The 15,338-nt window shown below is 45.5% G+C and overlaps 1 protein-coding gene across 3 annotated transcripts in view; it reads right to left on the bottom strand.

Annotated features, from left to right (window-relative positions):
- The window catches only part of HK2 (hexokinase 2), a 62,728-nt gene that overhangs the window by 23,182 nt on the left and 24,208 nt on the right, over positions 1 to 15,338 (bottom strand). For all 3 annotated transcript variants that reach the window (XM_043603803.1, XM_043603804.1, XM_043603805.1), the window contains exon 3: positions 3,639 to 3,787. In XM_043603803.1, the coding sequence (XP_043459738.1) occupies positions 3,639 to 3,787 (149 nt within the window). The remainder of the gene's footprint in view (positions 1 to 3,638; positions 3,788 to 15,338) is intronic.

Below are 15,338 nucleotides of genomic sequence, written 5' to 3'. Positions count from 1 at the left end.
CTAAACCTACTGAATCAAAAACTGCAGGGGTGAGGCCCTCCAGGTAATCCTGAAGCAGGTTTGAGAACCACTGCCCTAAACCCCAAAAAGTATTTGCATTTACAAAGGAATTAAGAGGTTGCAGGTGGCAGGGTAGGCTGAGAGGCCCACTGGCTCCCCAGATGTCTGGGGTATGCTCAGTGGGAGTGATCCAGGAAGACAGGCCAACCCCATCTAGAAGGTGGCCAGCTCTAACAATGTCCTGCATTGATCCTGCCCCTCTGTCTAATCACATGCAAAATTAACCTCAGCTGATGCTGAAACTCTCAATCTCCAAACCAAAACATTCTCAAGAGCAAAAAGATTGGGCAATGACAAAGCTCTCTCATGAAGAGGATCACCAATGCACAAGTGCTAATTACCTTGAGCAGAAGCCAAGTATTTTAATATGACATAGGGTTTTTAGATAGATACTCAACAAGTTCTGATTTTCTGTTGGGAAGTTGATCAGAGACAAAATTTACAAATCACCAACTCCCAGCACCTTCTTCCTGGTACTCTAGTCATCAGAGATGAAGAGGGGGAGCTTTAGGAGGGGGGAAAAGCAAAATGGTTTCCCTCATCCAGCCCCGATCCACTGCTCCCTTTCCAACTGTGTTGCCAACGAGGAAAGGCAGTGAAGAGGCACTAAATTATATGCTGCCTGATACAGTAGCCACTAGCCACATGTTATCTTAATCACTTAAAATGTTAAAAAATTTAATAGTTACTTCTTGAGTCACAACACTAGCCATATTTCAAGTGCTCAATGCCACTAGTAGCTAGCTAGTGGCTTCGATATTGCACAGGGCAGAATCAGAACAGTTCTACCATTGCAAAAAGTTCTACTAGACAGTACTTGGTTAAGCAAGAAAGAGCAGACCATCAGCTTCCTTAATTGGAAGACTATCTCCTTTTCTATTAGCTGATGATCTAAGGATAAGATACTGGGAGAAAGAGCTAATACCTTCCTGCCATAAAAAGTCTCAAAGGGCATCATTTCATAAGGTTAGAATGGTTTCCTTTTCCTTATTGGTCTCAGAATCTGTTCACTCCCCTTCCCATAAGATACACTTTAAAAATCTAAAGTGGCCACTATTACAATTTGCAATTCACTGCTCTCAAGTGCAAGTTCATGTGCCTGAAGACAGATTTTATCCAGGAACCCACACTGTCCAGGTTCACAGATCCTCAGAAACCTTTGCAAGTTTAGGGTTTGGTGATTTGGTCTTGGTTTTAATGAAACTTTACGTTTAAAATCCATTTGTTCTCCTCCCAATTAAAAGACTGATACCTACCATCCAAAAAAAAAAGGCAAAGGAAAATATAGGGAGGAAAAAAAGCACCAGCAATTCCACCACTAAAATATCCACTATAAATTTCGTTCCAATTTTCTTACCAACTGGTTTCTGCTTTAGGCATATAGTATTCTTTCCCTTCCTTAGGGTGAAACAAACACCTATATTTTCTTCTAATTTTCTTCGGTTTCATTTTTATTTAGCACTTTTCCATTGATTCAAAACTTTTGAAATATCACAATAGCTTTATGTTTCTTCCCGGTGGATCTCAGATTTTTTTTTTTTTTTTTTTTTCAAATTTGGACTAAACATTGTCTGTATGTCCTGGAGCTATGTGAGAGCTCAAATCTCAGTCTCAAGGACTTTGCCTCCCTTGTCCAACCCCAGCATTAAAACAAGGAAAGCAGATTTACCCTCAGAGCTGTACCCAGGGACAAATAAAGAGTCTAAAAGTATCTCCCCCACATGATCTACTTGTGGTCTGAAATTTCCTTCTGAGGAGGTGGCCCAGTGTGGTGAGAACCATACACTAGGCCCCACCTCTTCTAAACTCTAAGGCCTAAGAAAAGGTGACCACACTGGAAGGGCATCTTATTGGATTTCATGTCCTCCATTCACTCTTTTATTGCGTACACACTGGGTAGAAAATACAACAGGAATAACCACTGCTCAAGCTGAGAGTGATCCCTATAGCAGTGCTATCATCCAGGAATGTCTTCAGTGATTGGACTGAGAGAAGTTGAAGGAGCAGGAAGAACACCCCAAGGAAGGTTCTTGCAGAGCAGCTGAAAGGGGAGACCAGGTTCCCTGGACACCCAAGAGCAGAGAATAATGCTGGACCCGTGGCTGATACCCACCACCTGGCCAGATACTTCTGGTGTGGTGGCAGTGAGAGTCCCCTCTCTAGAAGGGATCCCCTGGGGGAACTCTTGGGAGGGACAGCCCCCAAAGGGCCTGCCCCACAAGATTTCTTGTCTGTAGGAGCACCAGCCCCTTCAGGGGGCACCTCCTACTCTGGAAGCAGGGCAGGTGGTCGGGATCTAGGACCACCATGTTGCCTAATTCAAGGAAGCACCACTCACATGGACCACATCGTGTGGCCTACCAAGTGGACAGAGCCCCCTAGAGTTGTGCAGATGCAGGTTCTAATGTCATCAATCGGGCTTTGTGTTGTGCCTCTGGCCCCAACCACCCCTATGATCTAAAGCCAAGTCATTCACTCAATCTTTTAAAACGCAATTCCACATCTATAAAGCAGATTACATGAACACTCAGCCTCACAGGGCCAGCATGAGGACAAAAAGAGGAAATGCATACAAAAAGCTTTTGCTCAGCCTGACACACAATGGGTCATCATGTGTCAGCTCCTCCTCCTCCTCCTGACAGTCACTCATCCACTTCAACCCACTTATGACCTTTTGTGAGGGGTGGGGTGTGTGACCTGGTGGTCCAGCTGTGCTGTAAGCCCCGGAGGGGAGAGGCCAGGACTTTAATTCCCAGCAAGGATCACTGCACAATGCACAGTAGAAGCTCAATATATGTTTGGAGACTATCAGTGGCAATTCCATCCTTGCTCCTTTTTTTCTGGCTGTTACTGAGAGGATTCTTTCTTGGATTTCACATTTCTTCTGCATTCACTCCTTTGATTGTTTAGATGCTCTAGAAGCCACAAAGATATGGGGATGACCAAGCAGGATTTGGGGCAATATGTCCACTGCAGTGCCAGGTGGGACAGACTGGATTTTGATGCTTTCTCAATAGGCTTTCATCCCTGTGTGCAAAACCTCTTCTGTGTTAGACAGTCAAGAAGAGAAAGAGCAAATAACCACAAAGGTAAAGGGCCAACTTCCATTTTCATGTGATGCTATGGTAGCAAGTATACACCAAAGAGGGCTGCAGAATGACCACAGTGGCAGGTGGCGGTGTCAAACCACAACTGTGTCTTCTGACTTGCTATTCAGCGGCACCACTGCCAATCACAGGCGTCCGGCAGCGTGAGCCCAGCGTCCTGACAGCAGACTTTCATCGGTAACCAGCCCACGCAAGCAGACCTCAAAAGACATGGCAAATCAAAACACCACCTGCTATGGTACATCCGGACCCCGGGGCCTCATTCACATGTTCCCTGCTCTCTGGCCCGCATGCACCTCTCCTGATGGAGGCGCCCCACTCAACCTCCAGGCATAGAAAGGGATCACCAGGCAGACATACGCCAGGAAACCTGAACCTTAGTCAGGGTCTCCTTCCCCCAGACAGAGGAAGAATAGAGTCTGCTCCCGTGGGGCCCAGATCCCAGTGGCCGCTCTGAGAGAAGGGTCATACCTGGGTGCCGCTGCCTCGCATGAGGTCCTCAGGGATGGCATAGATCTGGTTCTCCATCTCGACCTTCTGGAGCCCATTGTCTGTTACTCTTACACGAAGCACACGGAAGTTGGTCCCCCCAAGGTCCAGAGCCAGAAACTCTCCATGTTCTATAGAGAGAGGAAAGGCCACTATTAGTTTAGGAAAGACAAGATCTTCACAGAGACCAAGACTCAAAACCCATGAGTCCCTCCATAAACACTGGTCATCTCCCAGTGATGGAGTGGCCAAGGGGTCTTACTTTTTTCCATAAACGATCTGATTCTTTTTCTTAATGCACCTTTATATTACTTTTAGAATTCACACAATGAGGGGTGCCTGGGTGGATCAGTCGGTTAGGTGTCTGACTTCGGCTCAGGTTGGGATCTCGAGGTTCGAGAGTTCAAGCCCCGCATCAGGCTCCATGTTGACAGCTCAGAGCCTGGAGCCTGCTTGGATTCTGTGTCTCCCTTTCTCTCTGAGCCTCCTCCACTTGCGCTCTGTCTCTCTCTCTCTCTCTCTCTCAAAAATAAAATAAACATTAAAAAATAAAAAATAAAAATTCACACAATGACACAGCCTCACATCCAATGATAGGGTACCCACTCCCTCACAAGAGCTAACTATTTCCCAGGGACTTTCAGCCAGGTCCCCATCAAGCTCAAGGGGCCCATCAAGCTCCGTACCAGGAGTCCACGCCTCAGTTTTGCTCTTTGTGCCCCAGGACACCCAGCACACTGCTATAGGCCTATGGGCCCCTGGGTCTTCAGCCAAATTGTGGTCCCCATACAAAATTTACTTTTTAACGTTTGAATACAATGATAGCAATATCCTATATGGCAGGATAAGAGGGTCATGTGATGACGCAAATGGAATCCAATGGCTATAAATTAAGAGGCCTAGCAAACCAGCCAATCAAGTGCCCCCCAAAAAGATCCCAGGCTTATTAGAATGTGAGAGAATGCTGACCCAAGGGTATGTAAGACAAGAGTCAGGCCACTCAGCTGATCCACGCAGGCAGGCTACAGAGCGGGGATAAAGGGGGGACAGGGAGACTCCACAAACACAAGTGGGTCAAGATCTTCAGGTGTCACCAGGAAGGCACAGTCCCTCCTCCCCAGGAAACGAGCAGTGTCGACAGGAAACATCCAGATTCCAGACAATAATACAGCTGGTTGCAGGGACACGCTCCATTGTATGGCACAGAACAAAAGTGCTGAAGAGGCGCGGAGGCCAGAGCCAGGGCTGGGGGCTGGCAGGGCAGGCAAGGGCTGGGGGAGGTGGGCTCACTCCCTCAGCAGCCTCTCCCACAAGCAGTGGTTCCACCAGTCTTCCACTGCCCTGCCCCACACCTTCTCGAAGGAAACAGAATTATTTCCTAGGGAATTCACTTATTGGCATATTTGTCAACACTCAGCCCATTTCCAGGTAGGTGACAGCCACTTAAGTACAGCAGAATGGATTGGGAGGGGCAGGGAAAAGCTCTGACTGAATGAGCCAACATGGATCCATTCTGTGCCCAGGCCCTCTCAGCAGCAATAACTGTTTGGACCTGAGAAAAGCTACTTCTGCCCGGCTCCCTGAGGACACAACCCACAGCCTAAGAGCACACAACTGTGGTCTGGGAGTAGCAACATACAGAGCCTGGCTCTGGAGCCCACGTTACCTGTGGTTACCTGTGTTAGAACTCTGGCCATGTTGGCCATGGCAAGTCCCTGAGCTTCAACTGCCTCATCTCTGAAATGGGAACATCATAGTTCAGGTGGTTGTTATGAGGGGAAAAACTAGACACTGTGCCTTAAACACCCAGCACAGTGCCGAGAACTTAGGACACACTCCATAAGTACTAGAAACTCTCCATCCAGGACTCCACACACTGCCCAACCCCCACACTGGCGTCCCCCAGGCCCACTGTTAGGGCTGCCTCTCAGACTGAAAAGCTAAATCACCCTCACCAGCAGGGACAGAAGGAACCTGTCCAAGAAAAGCCATTGGAACCTGCCCCAGTGACTTCAGCATTCCTCCTCTGGGGCGCTACTTTTCAGTCCCCTCTCTGGCATCTGGAGAGCCTCCCAACCCCACCAGCTACAGCTGTTAAATAGCTGGGGCAACATCAACCCCACCTGGGGTGACTCTGCCCCTCTCGTGGCCATGGGCGACTTTTCCAGGCACTCCAGTTCTGAGCCTCCCCTGGTAGTGGGAACCCAGCCAGACTGCAGGAAAAGCTATGTGGTGGTTGTCATGGGGGATGAAAAGGAAAATCAAAGATGAACTGCCTGCATCAGCACTCTGTAGCCTAGGATGCATGCAATGCGCTGAATCGGCGACCACGGGGGTCATGATTCAAGGCCAGCCCAGCCTCCGTTCCCAGGAAGGAATGTCATCCCTTGCTTTCTTTTCAGACTCTGCCGGAACAGACATTCCTCTGCATCCCTCCTCCCCGGCACCCCTTCTGCAAACACATGGGATCACAACTACCACAGCCAAGGACTGTACTCCTTTCAGGGTCTAATGTCTCTGAGGCAGACCCAGCACCAGGACTCCTGGAGCTAAATCCTAAGGTGACCTCGTGGGACAGTGGACAGACCCTTCCTAGTGCTCACCCCACACCATGTGTGAGAGGCTCCCACAGAGCAGTGGTGAAGGGCTGGGCCTTCAGAGATGGGCAGACAGGCTTTGTTTTGAATTCCAGCTCAGCTTCCTCACTACCTATGTGGCCTCTGAGCATGTCACCTCACCTACAGAACATGGCCCCTAATGCTGACTTCTCCCAGGGGTTGTGAGGCAGACTTGAAATACCAAACACACTATGCACAAATATGTAGGTTCACAGTAAACCATCAATAAAACTACTGTTCTATTCTTTTGTTGATTATGTAGTTCTTCTCAGGCCCTCCAATCCCTACCTACACCTACTCGAGTGGCTCAAGTCCCACCTCCACCGTGAACCTTCTAGGACATTCCAGAAGCCGAGAGCAGACAGAGGAGTGTATGATGGAGCATGAAGGAGCATCACATCTATGGGCCTGGGACCGTCAGACTAGACAGGGTGGGGGTGGGAGCAAGGCTCTAGGGCCGGAAAACATGCCCACAGTAGGTTTCTTAAAGTGCACAGCCATGTGACAGAGGACCCAATAAGGTCCAGAGAAATCATTCTGCTGAATTATAGCTGGTAACATATTTGAGGCAACATATTAAGAAAACATCTCCTATTGCATTTGCTCCTTGATGGTTCATTTGTTAAACAAAATGTCTGAATACCTACCGGTTTATATATGAGACCATCAGGTCAGAGGTAAGGTTTCTTTCATTGTTGAGCATGCTGTTATGTCTGGAAAGCAATTTAACTTTCTAAAAATAATAAAATATGAACATCTGATTTTTTTTCTAAAAAAGCTCAAACAGTACAAAAGTGGGAAAAACAAAAAGCAAATCTCTTTTCTTCTCCAAATAATCACTATTAATGTTTCTTGGGTGTCCTTAGGTACCTTTATTTTATAAAGACAGTGGAGGCTGTTAACAGACACATTCAAAGAAAGGGGTTGGAATTGCTGGTTCTAAGGATGTTGTGTTTTTAATTTGGAAGACATTGCCTACAAGTTCATGCCTAAAAGTTCTCAACAATTTCCACACAAACCAACAGCTAAGTTTTGTTCTCACCAGGGTCTCATGTTATGTGGCAATTAATCTTTGCCAACTTCTTTGGTCTAAGTGGTATCTCCTTTTTTAAACTTGGTTTCCTTCTTTTGTGTAAGGTTACACTTTTTGAATTGTTAACTGGCCTTTGGAATTCCTTGTTCTGTGAACTTTCTAGTCACATCTTTTGCCTTTTTTTAAAATACATTCATTATTTTCTTAATAGCCTAAAAGAACTCTTTGTATATTAAAGAAAATAGTTTTTTGGTTGTATATTTATAATTATTTTTTCCAGTTGGATATCTGTCTTTTCATTTTATTTGCGGCATTTTGGGCATGCAGAAACTTTTTAATTTTTATGTTGTCAAAGTATTTGTGGTTTCTGGGTTTTAGGTTTTGTCCATAGAAATTCTGAAGATTACAGTAGTAGCCCTCCCTTTCTAACACCCCCCAACTCCTCCTAAATGTGGCCACCACCGCTGCTAAAATAAAGGAAGTGAAGTTCCACTTGAGGTTTATTTGAAAGATCAAATTAATATTCTGTATTTCTTTGTTGTTTTTGTTGTTGTTGTTGTTGTTGTTGTTGTTGTTGAAGCTCCCCCACCCCATCCATCGCTCACAGTAGGCACATTGCTAGGGGCACCCAGCTGCTCGCCACATGGCCACCATTTTCGTGTAAATTGGCCCAGGTGGGAGAACCCCCTTCATAAAATTCAGCTGTGGAGAATGTGGGCATTGATCCCACTACTTCTCACATGCTAAGCAAGCACTCCACCATTTGAGCTAATTTCTCAGCTCCCGCTCTATTTTTTTTAAGGTGATTTTATAGCAAAATGAAGACAGAACCCCATCTTCATCTCTCTCGTCCCTGGGACAGAGTTCAGACTTCATCATTGGCATCTGGATGACTGTGGTAATGAAACAATGGAAAGGCAGAGGCAGGTATAAGGGAGATTGAGTTGACCGACAGCCCAACACGTAGGTGTTTTTAATGGAAGATAAACTAACATTTGTTAAGTGATGGTCACTTTGTTTATAAGCATTAGCTCATTACTTACCTCAGCAACCCTATGGGGCATTAAAATTCCAATTTTCCTGATGAGAAAACCAAGACTCAGGTCAAGTAACTGAAACCAAGATTCATAATTCAGGTCTGGTTCTCTAGCAAAGTTTTCTATTGTGATGAGCAAGGAGGTTCCTTCATGGGAAAGTTGTAAATCCTCAAATAAGGAATTCTTCTTTAATAATGCCAAAAGTATATAATGCCAGAGGTCACCAGCAACCTCCAAGCTGGCCTGGGTGTCAGAGGAAGTGATACTGTAGTTCATAAATTGAGTCATTTGATTAAGGTCACGCAGGGATAAATGACTGCTGGGTCCATCTGACCTCAGAGCCCGTGCCTATCCCACTGCACCATACCCATGTCTCTCGTTCCTGGAAGCTGAGGAGGACCTGGCACAGAATCCAGGATGAGGCAAATAAGCCTCAGAAAGCCTGAAAAAGAAAGCAAAGACACCCTAATCTTTTATCAGTGACTGCAGTCCATCTCCACCCCCCACCCCCAGGCCTACTGGATGGCCAAGTGCTCTCAGACTTGAATGGGAGCTGGCAGACACACATCCTCTGGCCAGAGGTGAAGCGTCCTTCTCCCCCAGGAGCCCAGAACCTTCCAAAGCTTGTTGATGCAGGCTTTTTTGTAGCCACAAGTTGCTGCCATCTCAGACAATCACATAGAAACTCTGTTCCCACCAGGCCCTCTCTGCTGAAGGTCCTCCTAATTAAAAGCATTTCCCTCCAAAACCAGACAAGAGAAGAGATACCAACCCTCTTCTGAAAGAAAACAAGGACTCAAAGAAGAGCTGCTGGCACCCAGTGAAGAGGAACTGGCAACAGGGGCATTAAGTCACACCACCCTCCAATCCCCATCAAATTGCCCAACAGTTAAGATCCGAGGTGTTCTGTCTGACAGAGTGTGTTTGCTGACTCATTTCCCATCCTGGACTACCATTCTGCCCACTTGCAGTGAGGCTCTTATCAAATACATAAGGTCAGCAAGATAAAAGGGTTTCAATTTCTCCTGGGAACTCACCTGTCTCAGGGAAAGGCTGAGGAAAACTAAAATGGCATTAGACTGGCCACCTGAACATGACAGTCCCCATCAGGTTGGTGGATCAGACACCAGAATGTGTCGGAGCAGGCCGTAACTCCCTCATTGTTAACAGCACACAAATACGTGCCCTGTACCTGGCAATGTCCACACAATTTTTGAGGAACGAAAGGCAAGGGCCAACTGAATTTTCCAACAGGATCTATTTTCAATCATTAAGTACTTGTCACTAATTAAAATAGCTCCACCACCTGTTCCTCCCAGCAGCACTTGCAGCACTGTGCCCACCAGTGCTCTAACAGTGACTTGCAAACAGCTTTGGTTTGGTTTTGTCTTTTGAAGCAACACTGACCTTCGTCAAAGGCAACTACATTCGTTTAGAAGGGGCAGTGCCTTTGGGGCGCCTGGGTGGCGCAGTCGGTTAAGCGTCCGACTTCAGCCAGGTCGCGATCTCACGGTCCGTGAGTTCGAGCCCCACGTCGGGCTCTGGGCTGATGGCTCAGAGCCTGGAGCCTGTTTCCGATTCTGTGTCTCCCTCTCTCTCTGCCCCTTCCCCATTCATGCTCTGTCTCTCTCTGTCCTAAAAATAAAAATTAAAAAAAAAAAAAAAAAAAAAAAAAAGAAGGGGCAGTGCCCTGCAGGGTTATGGTTGGAGCCAGAGCCCAGTCCCCTCACCCCAGAGCTTCCTCAGAACCACAAGCTCCAGAAGCCTCTTTCTGAATAAGCGGCTTTTACGCAGCATTCCCAGAGTTCTGGGATCCTTGAAGGTGGTGAAGTCTGGCCTCGGTGGTGAAGGAAGGCCAATCAAGGTACAACCTCACCCCCCACCTCCTCACTTCCAATTATATCTCTTTCCTCTACTTTCACTGTCTTAGATATGGGGTTCTACGTAAGATTTCATTTTGTTTAAGGTTGGGAATGGGGTCCACTACTAAAACCAACATTTTAAAAATCACTGTGTTGAGAGTCAAACACTGAAAATCTATTCTAGGCCCTGCCAACAAAGTGCCTCCCAGTCTGCAATTAGCTATTTCAACACTGGGCACTGAACACAACACTCACTGCTTCTCGGCTACCTGGTGCTGTGTGCAACCCAGTACCTGACCGGACGGGGAGAAAGGAAGTAGTTAGATGCACTGTGGCTAGTACATGGTAGGAGCACCAATAAGAAGGAATGATTGGTTGCTTGGACAAGGACGGCTTCTTGGGAAGCAACACAAGACAGCCAGGTCTGAGAGGATGGGATGAAGTTGCCAGACATGGAAAGGGGGACACACATAAGGGTGCGGAAGTTGACGGTGTGTTAGGGAATGGCACATCAGGAGTGGTTGCAACGTAGGGATCCTACAGCATGGCTACATACATGTAGCAAATGCCAATGCCAAGAACGCCAGATTTTAAGCACAGGGTTAGCTTTGTTTTCAAGAGGTCTTCAGTAGCACTGTGGATGACGGGTCTAGAACCAGAGCTGGTGAGGAGGATGCCACAAGACTCTTGGGCCAAGCAATGATGAAGCCCTGGTTTCCAGGACTATGTACAATAGTCAACCACCTCTGTTTGCTCAAGATTGACATGGGACTTTTAGTGCTAAAACTGGGAGCGTGCCAGGCACACCAGGATGGCTGGTCACCCCAGGGCCATGTTATATCCAACCATAAGGTCATCCCCTCTTGTCATCTAATGCCAGACACATGCAGCCTTGAACCATGAGGTAGGTCAAAGACACATATCCACACTTTCACATCCAGTCCCTGAAATGGCCCTTTCATAATTCAATGCCCCAAAAGGGAGTAGCTCCTGCCTGCCCTGACATAGCAAGAACACCTCCAGGGGCCCCAGATGACTGCACTGAACATTCAATCTTCTTCCATGGAGTAGCCCTGGGTTGGAGATCCTGTTTATTCTTTAGTTTTCAAGGGCCTGCTAGCATACTGCAATAGACTGCTCTAAGAATGTATGGCATGGTCTCCAACCCAGGTCCTGGATAGGTAATCCAGCAAAACTATCTTTGGCAGACACAGGTTTTGAGGCATGTTATTTCCCATGTACTTGGAACCACCACAGCCACTACCACATCTGGCAGCCTTTTTTTAAGCCCCAAGATCCCTGCTACCCCATTACCATACAATGCTGGACCCCACTCAATAGCTCAGAAATAAAGTAACTCCATGTTATTAAAGGTATCAAATGACACAGTCAATGCTGGGTCTACAGCAATCAAGGAATGGGGTAATCTGATCTTCTACGCCATTGGTCTTCTAATCATTTAAGCAATAAGATGCCAAATGCCAAAATGTAAAACTGGAGAAAAACAGAGCTTCACCAATTGAAGGAAAGGGGCTGGAGGACATAAACACATTAGGTGCCCCCCAAACCTCCCAGAACACCACCGGAAAGCACCATCCTCGTGTTTTGATACTCAGGAAACGTTTCTTAAGTTCGAAATATGTTCCAGTCACAGAAGTGTTGCATTCACTCCATAGATGTGAAACCACCCTTCAAAGGATTAAAATATGTTTCAATACTTTGTAGGCTCTGAGTGTGTTAAGGTTTTCAGGCAGGCAGACCAGGGGTTCAAATCCGGTTTTAATGTATATTAGTCATACAATTTCAAGTAAATTATTAGAAACCTGACACTCGAGTTTCATCATCTGTTAAAATGGAATAGCAATAACCTTCTCTCTAGCCAGCACCACCTCTCCACTCCCCAAGGCACAGGGGTGTGCACGTGCACACACACACACACACACACACACACACACACACACACAGTTTTGGGCCAAGATTCAATGCAATGAACGTGTGAGGTGTTTGGCACAATGCCGGCCACATGTAAATGTTTAATAAACTCTAGCTACTATATTATATGAAGGCCTCTTATCAATACAATCTTTGGCTTATTCCAGGCACCATAAAAATCCACTAACTTGTGTTGTGTGCTGGTTGATCTGACTCCACTGCACGCCTGTTGATATAATGCTGAGCAACCAAGATAAGGACTCCTTTCGGGTTTTAACAGCCTCTGTGCAACCTATTAGCAGCCTAGTTTTTATCATATCATGTGCTTGCATTACATGACTGAGTATCATTCTATAATCATTTCATCTGTGTAAGCCTTACCTCTCCAAGGACGATTTTCACTTTTCAGAGGCAGGGCACAAGGCAGCTTAGCACAGTACTGCCTCACAGAGGACCAGACTCGGTGGGGACTCTTTGGAGCCAAACTGAAGAGGTAGAACTGAGTTACTAGGAGAATGAATGCACTGTGCTAGCAGGGGGTGGAGGGTGAAGGTGGCAGATAAGCATAAAATGCACTGCTTGGGATATGCCTAAGTACCTAAACATTGGCACACAGCTGGCTGGCTTAAAATCAAACCCTTCCATTTGCTCCCTATGTGACTTTGGGCAAGTTGGCTAATCAAACAAATCTGGTTTCTTTTTCCATATAATGGGGTTCATAGTGCCTCCCACTGGGTCACTGTCAGAATTAATGGGATTGCTCAAATACAGTGCTCAGCACAGTAGTTGGCATTTAATAAGCCTACAGTTGTAGTATCACCATCACCATCATCATCATCATCATCATCATCATCATCATCATCATACCCTACTCTCCAAGGAGTTCATTCTGGCTAGATAGTAAAGATGTAGTCACCTGTGAAAATAATTAACAATTTAGGGAAGTGGGGAATTATCAGATGATCAATACAGCAAAGCCTTCAACTCACTCTGCCTTACAAGGCATTTTTATATCTAAACAATCTTGCCTAACAAGAGGGTGATAAAAACACTACAAAGATATTTTATTTCTAAATTAGGACTTGCATCTGAAAAATTCGTAGATTCTCGTGTGGGTTGTACTTGAGCTTCTTATTTTGACGGTACAAAGCCAACCCGTATTTACGATGTATTTACAAAGATGCTAGTCCAATTTGCTCTAGAAACTTTTGTTCAGCAACATGAGCTGATGTAAATTATGAACCTAATGGGCATGGAGTGAGGACTACATCTGCTTAAATCTTTAAACCCAAACTCTTCACCTCTGCCATTCACTGGCCATGTGTGACCTTGGCAATCACCAACCTTCTTTTAGCCTCAGTTGCCTTATTTTTAAATTGGAATGTCTCTCTGACAGAGTTTGCATGGAGAATAAAACTGATTATTTATGTGAATAGCCTATCACAGACATTGTGGATACTCATTAAATGGTATCAATTATTCTTACGTTAACTCTTAAGATGGAACGGTCCTCTGAAAGCCACATCCCTGTGATGTATGCAGTAGGCCCCCCGACAGGACTGCGGGTGGGGCTGCACCACAACACAAGCACAGCCGTAGTTTAGGTTAGGGCTGCCTCCAGAGAGGTCAGAGATGATGGGGTCCCTGGCAGATACAAATGAATGCTTTCTTTATTCAATGCTGTACTGCAAAACACAAAAGAAGGGAGGGGAAGGGTATAGAAAACAAATATTGGTAAGGATAAGGGAAAAGCAGAACTCTCACATTGTTGGTAGGAGTGTAAAATATAAAATGGAATGGGGTTCAACCACTTTGGGGAAGGTCTTGCAGTTTCTTAAATATACACCAAACTTTACGACCCAGAAATCCCACTGCTAGTTTTTGACCTAAGAAAATGAAAACGTGAGTCCACAAAGAGGCTCGTGCAAAAATGCCCACAGCTGCTTTAGTTCTAATAGGCGAAACCTGGAAACAGCCCAGGTGTCCATCAGTATGCATGTCGTATAGGATTCCAATCATACCATGAAGTCAGCAACCAAAAGGAATGAAATACTGATCTACACAACATGGATAAAGCCGACATTATAATGGATAAATGAAGCCTTGCACAAAGAGTAAATACCGAATGGCTACATTTATGGAGAGTTGTTCAACAGGCAAAACTAATACACATGGAAAATTTTAACATTATTGCTTCTGGGGTCAAGGACAGGGATTGCCTGGGAAGGAACATGAGGGAACTTTCTGGGCTGATGGTAATGTCCACTATCTCAGTGGAGGTTGTATTAGATATATACACTGTATTACAAGTATTATGTATTTGTCAACTCATCAGATGATACTTACAATTTGTCATTTCATCGTATGTAAATTTTACATTAAAAACAACAAATATTGAAATCTAGTTAGTAATGTGCATATTGAAGTTTTAGGGTTGAAATAAACTGATTTCTGTCATTTACTTTGCAAATGCATCAAATAAAACAAGAGGGACTGATGGGTTAGGACTGAGGAGTTTGGTAAGGCAAATCTAGTAAAATACCAACATAGAAGTATCTAGATAGTCCGTATATAGATGTCTGTTATAGAAATCTTTCAACTATTTATGGGAGGTGGGGGTGAGGAGGGGGAAGGAGAGGCAGAGGAAGAGAGAGAATTTTTTTTATATACCCTGACTGACAGTCATGTGAATAAGATATTCTTGGCCCATCTACATATATTTCATCTTTATCTGTGCCAACTATGTTTCTTTGCATTGCATGGTCCACACAATCTATAAAGTGTAGATGTTTTAGTATCAGTCCCCACGGGCTCATTGGCCACTGGCATTCCCTTCCTTCTCACACAGAATTCAAACCATGACTTGGAGGTTCATTTTTCTTCAGGGTTAATGGAGACCTCCATCATAAATGGATGGCCTGAAACTTCCTGAAGTCTCTCCCACACTTTCTACCATGAGTTTCACTACCATTAGACAGCTCGGGCCCATACAAACAAGAGTTGGAACCTGGTCCTCGCTCCAAAATGCAGGGCCCTCTCTCAGTGAACTTGGTGCTGGCCATGCCTCACAGAGGTGGGTTGTGGCCACACAGAATCGTGTTTACAGAACATGAGACGGTCACATATCCAATTCCCCCTTAATTCATGGATCACCAACCCCCTGATGGTTCTTTTTACAAGTGAGAAAATGGAGGACCAGG

Source organism: Prionailurus bengalensis, chromosome A3 (assembly GCF_016509475.1).
Source record: "Prionailurus bengalensis isolate Pbe53 chromosome A3, Fcat_Pben_1.1_paternal_pri, whole genome shotgun sequence".
NCBI lineage: Eukaryota > Metazoa > Chordata > Mammalia > Carnivora > Felidae > Prionailurus > Prionailurus bengalensis.
This window is presented reverse-complemented; position numbering and strand designations above follow the sequence as displayed.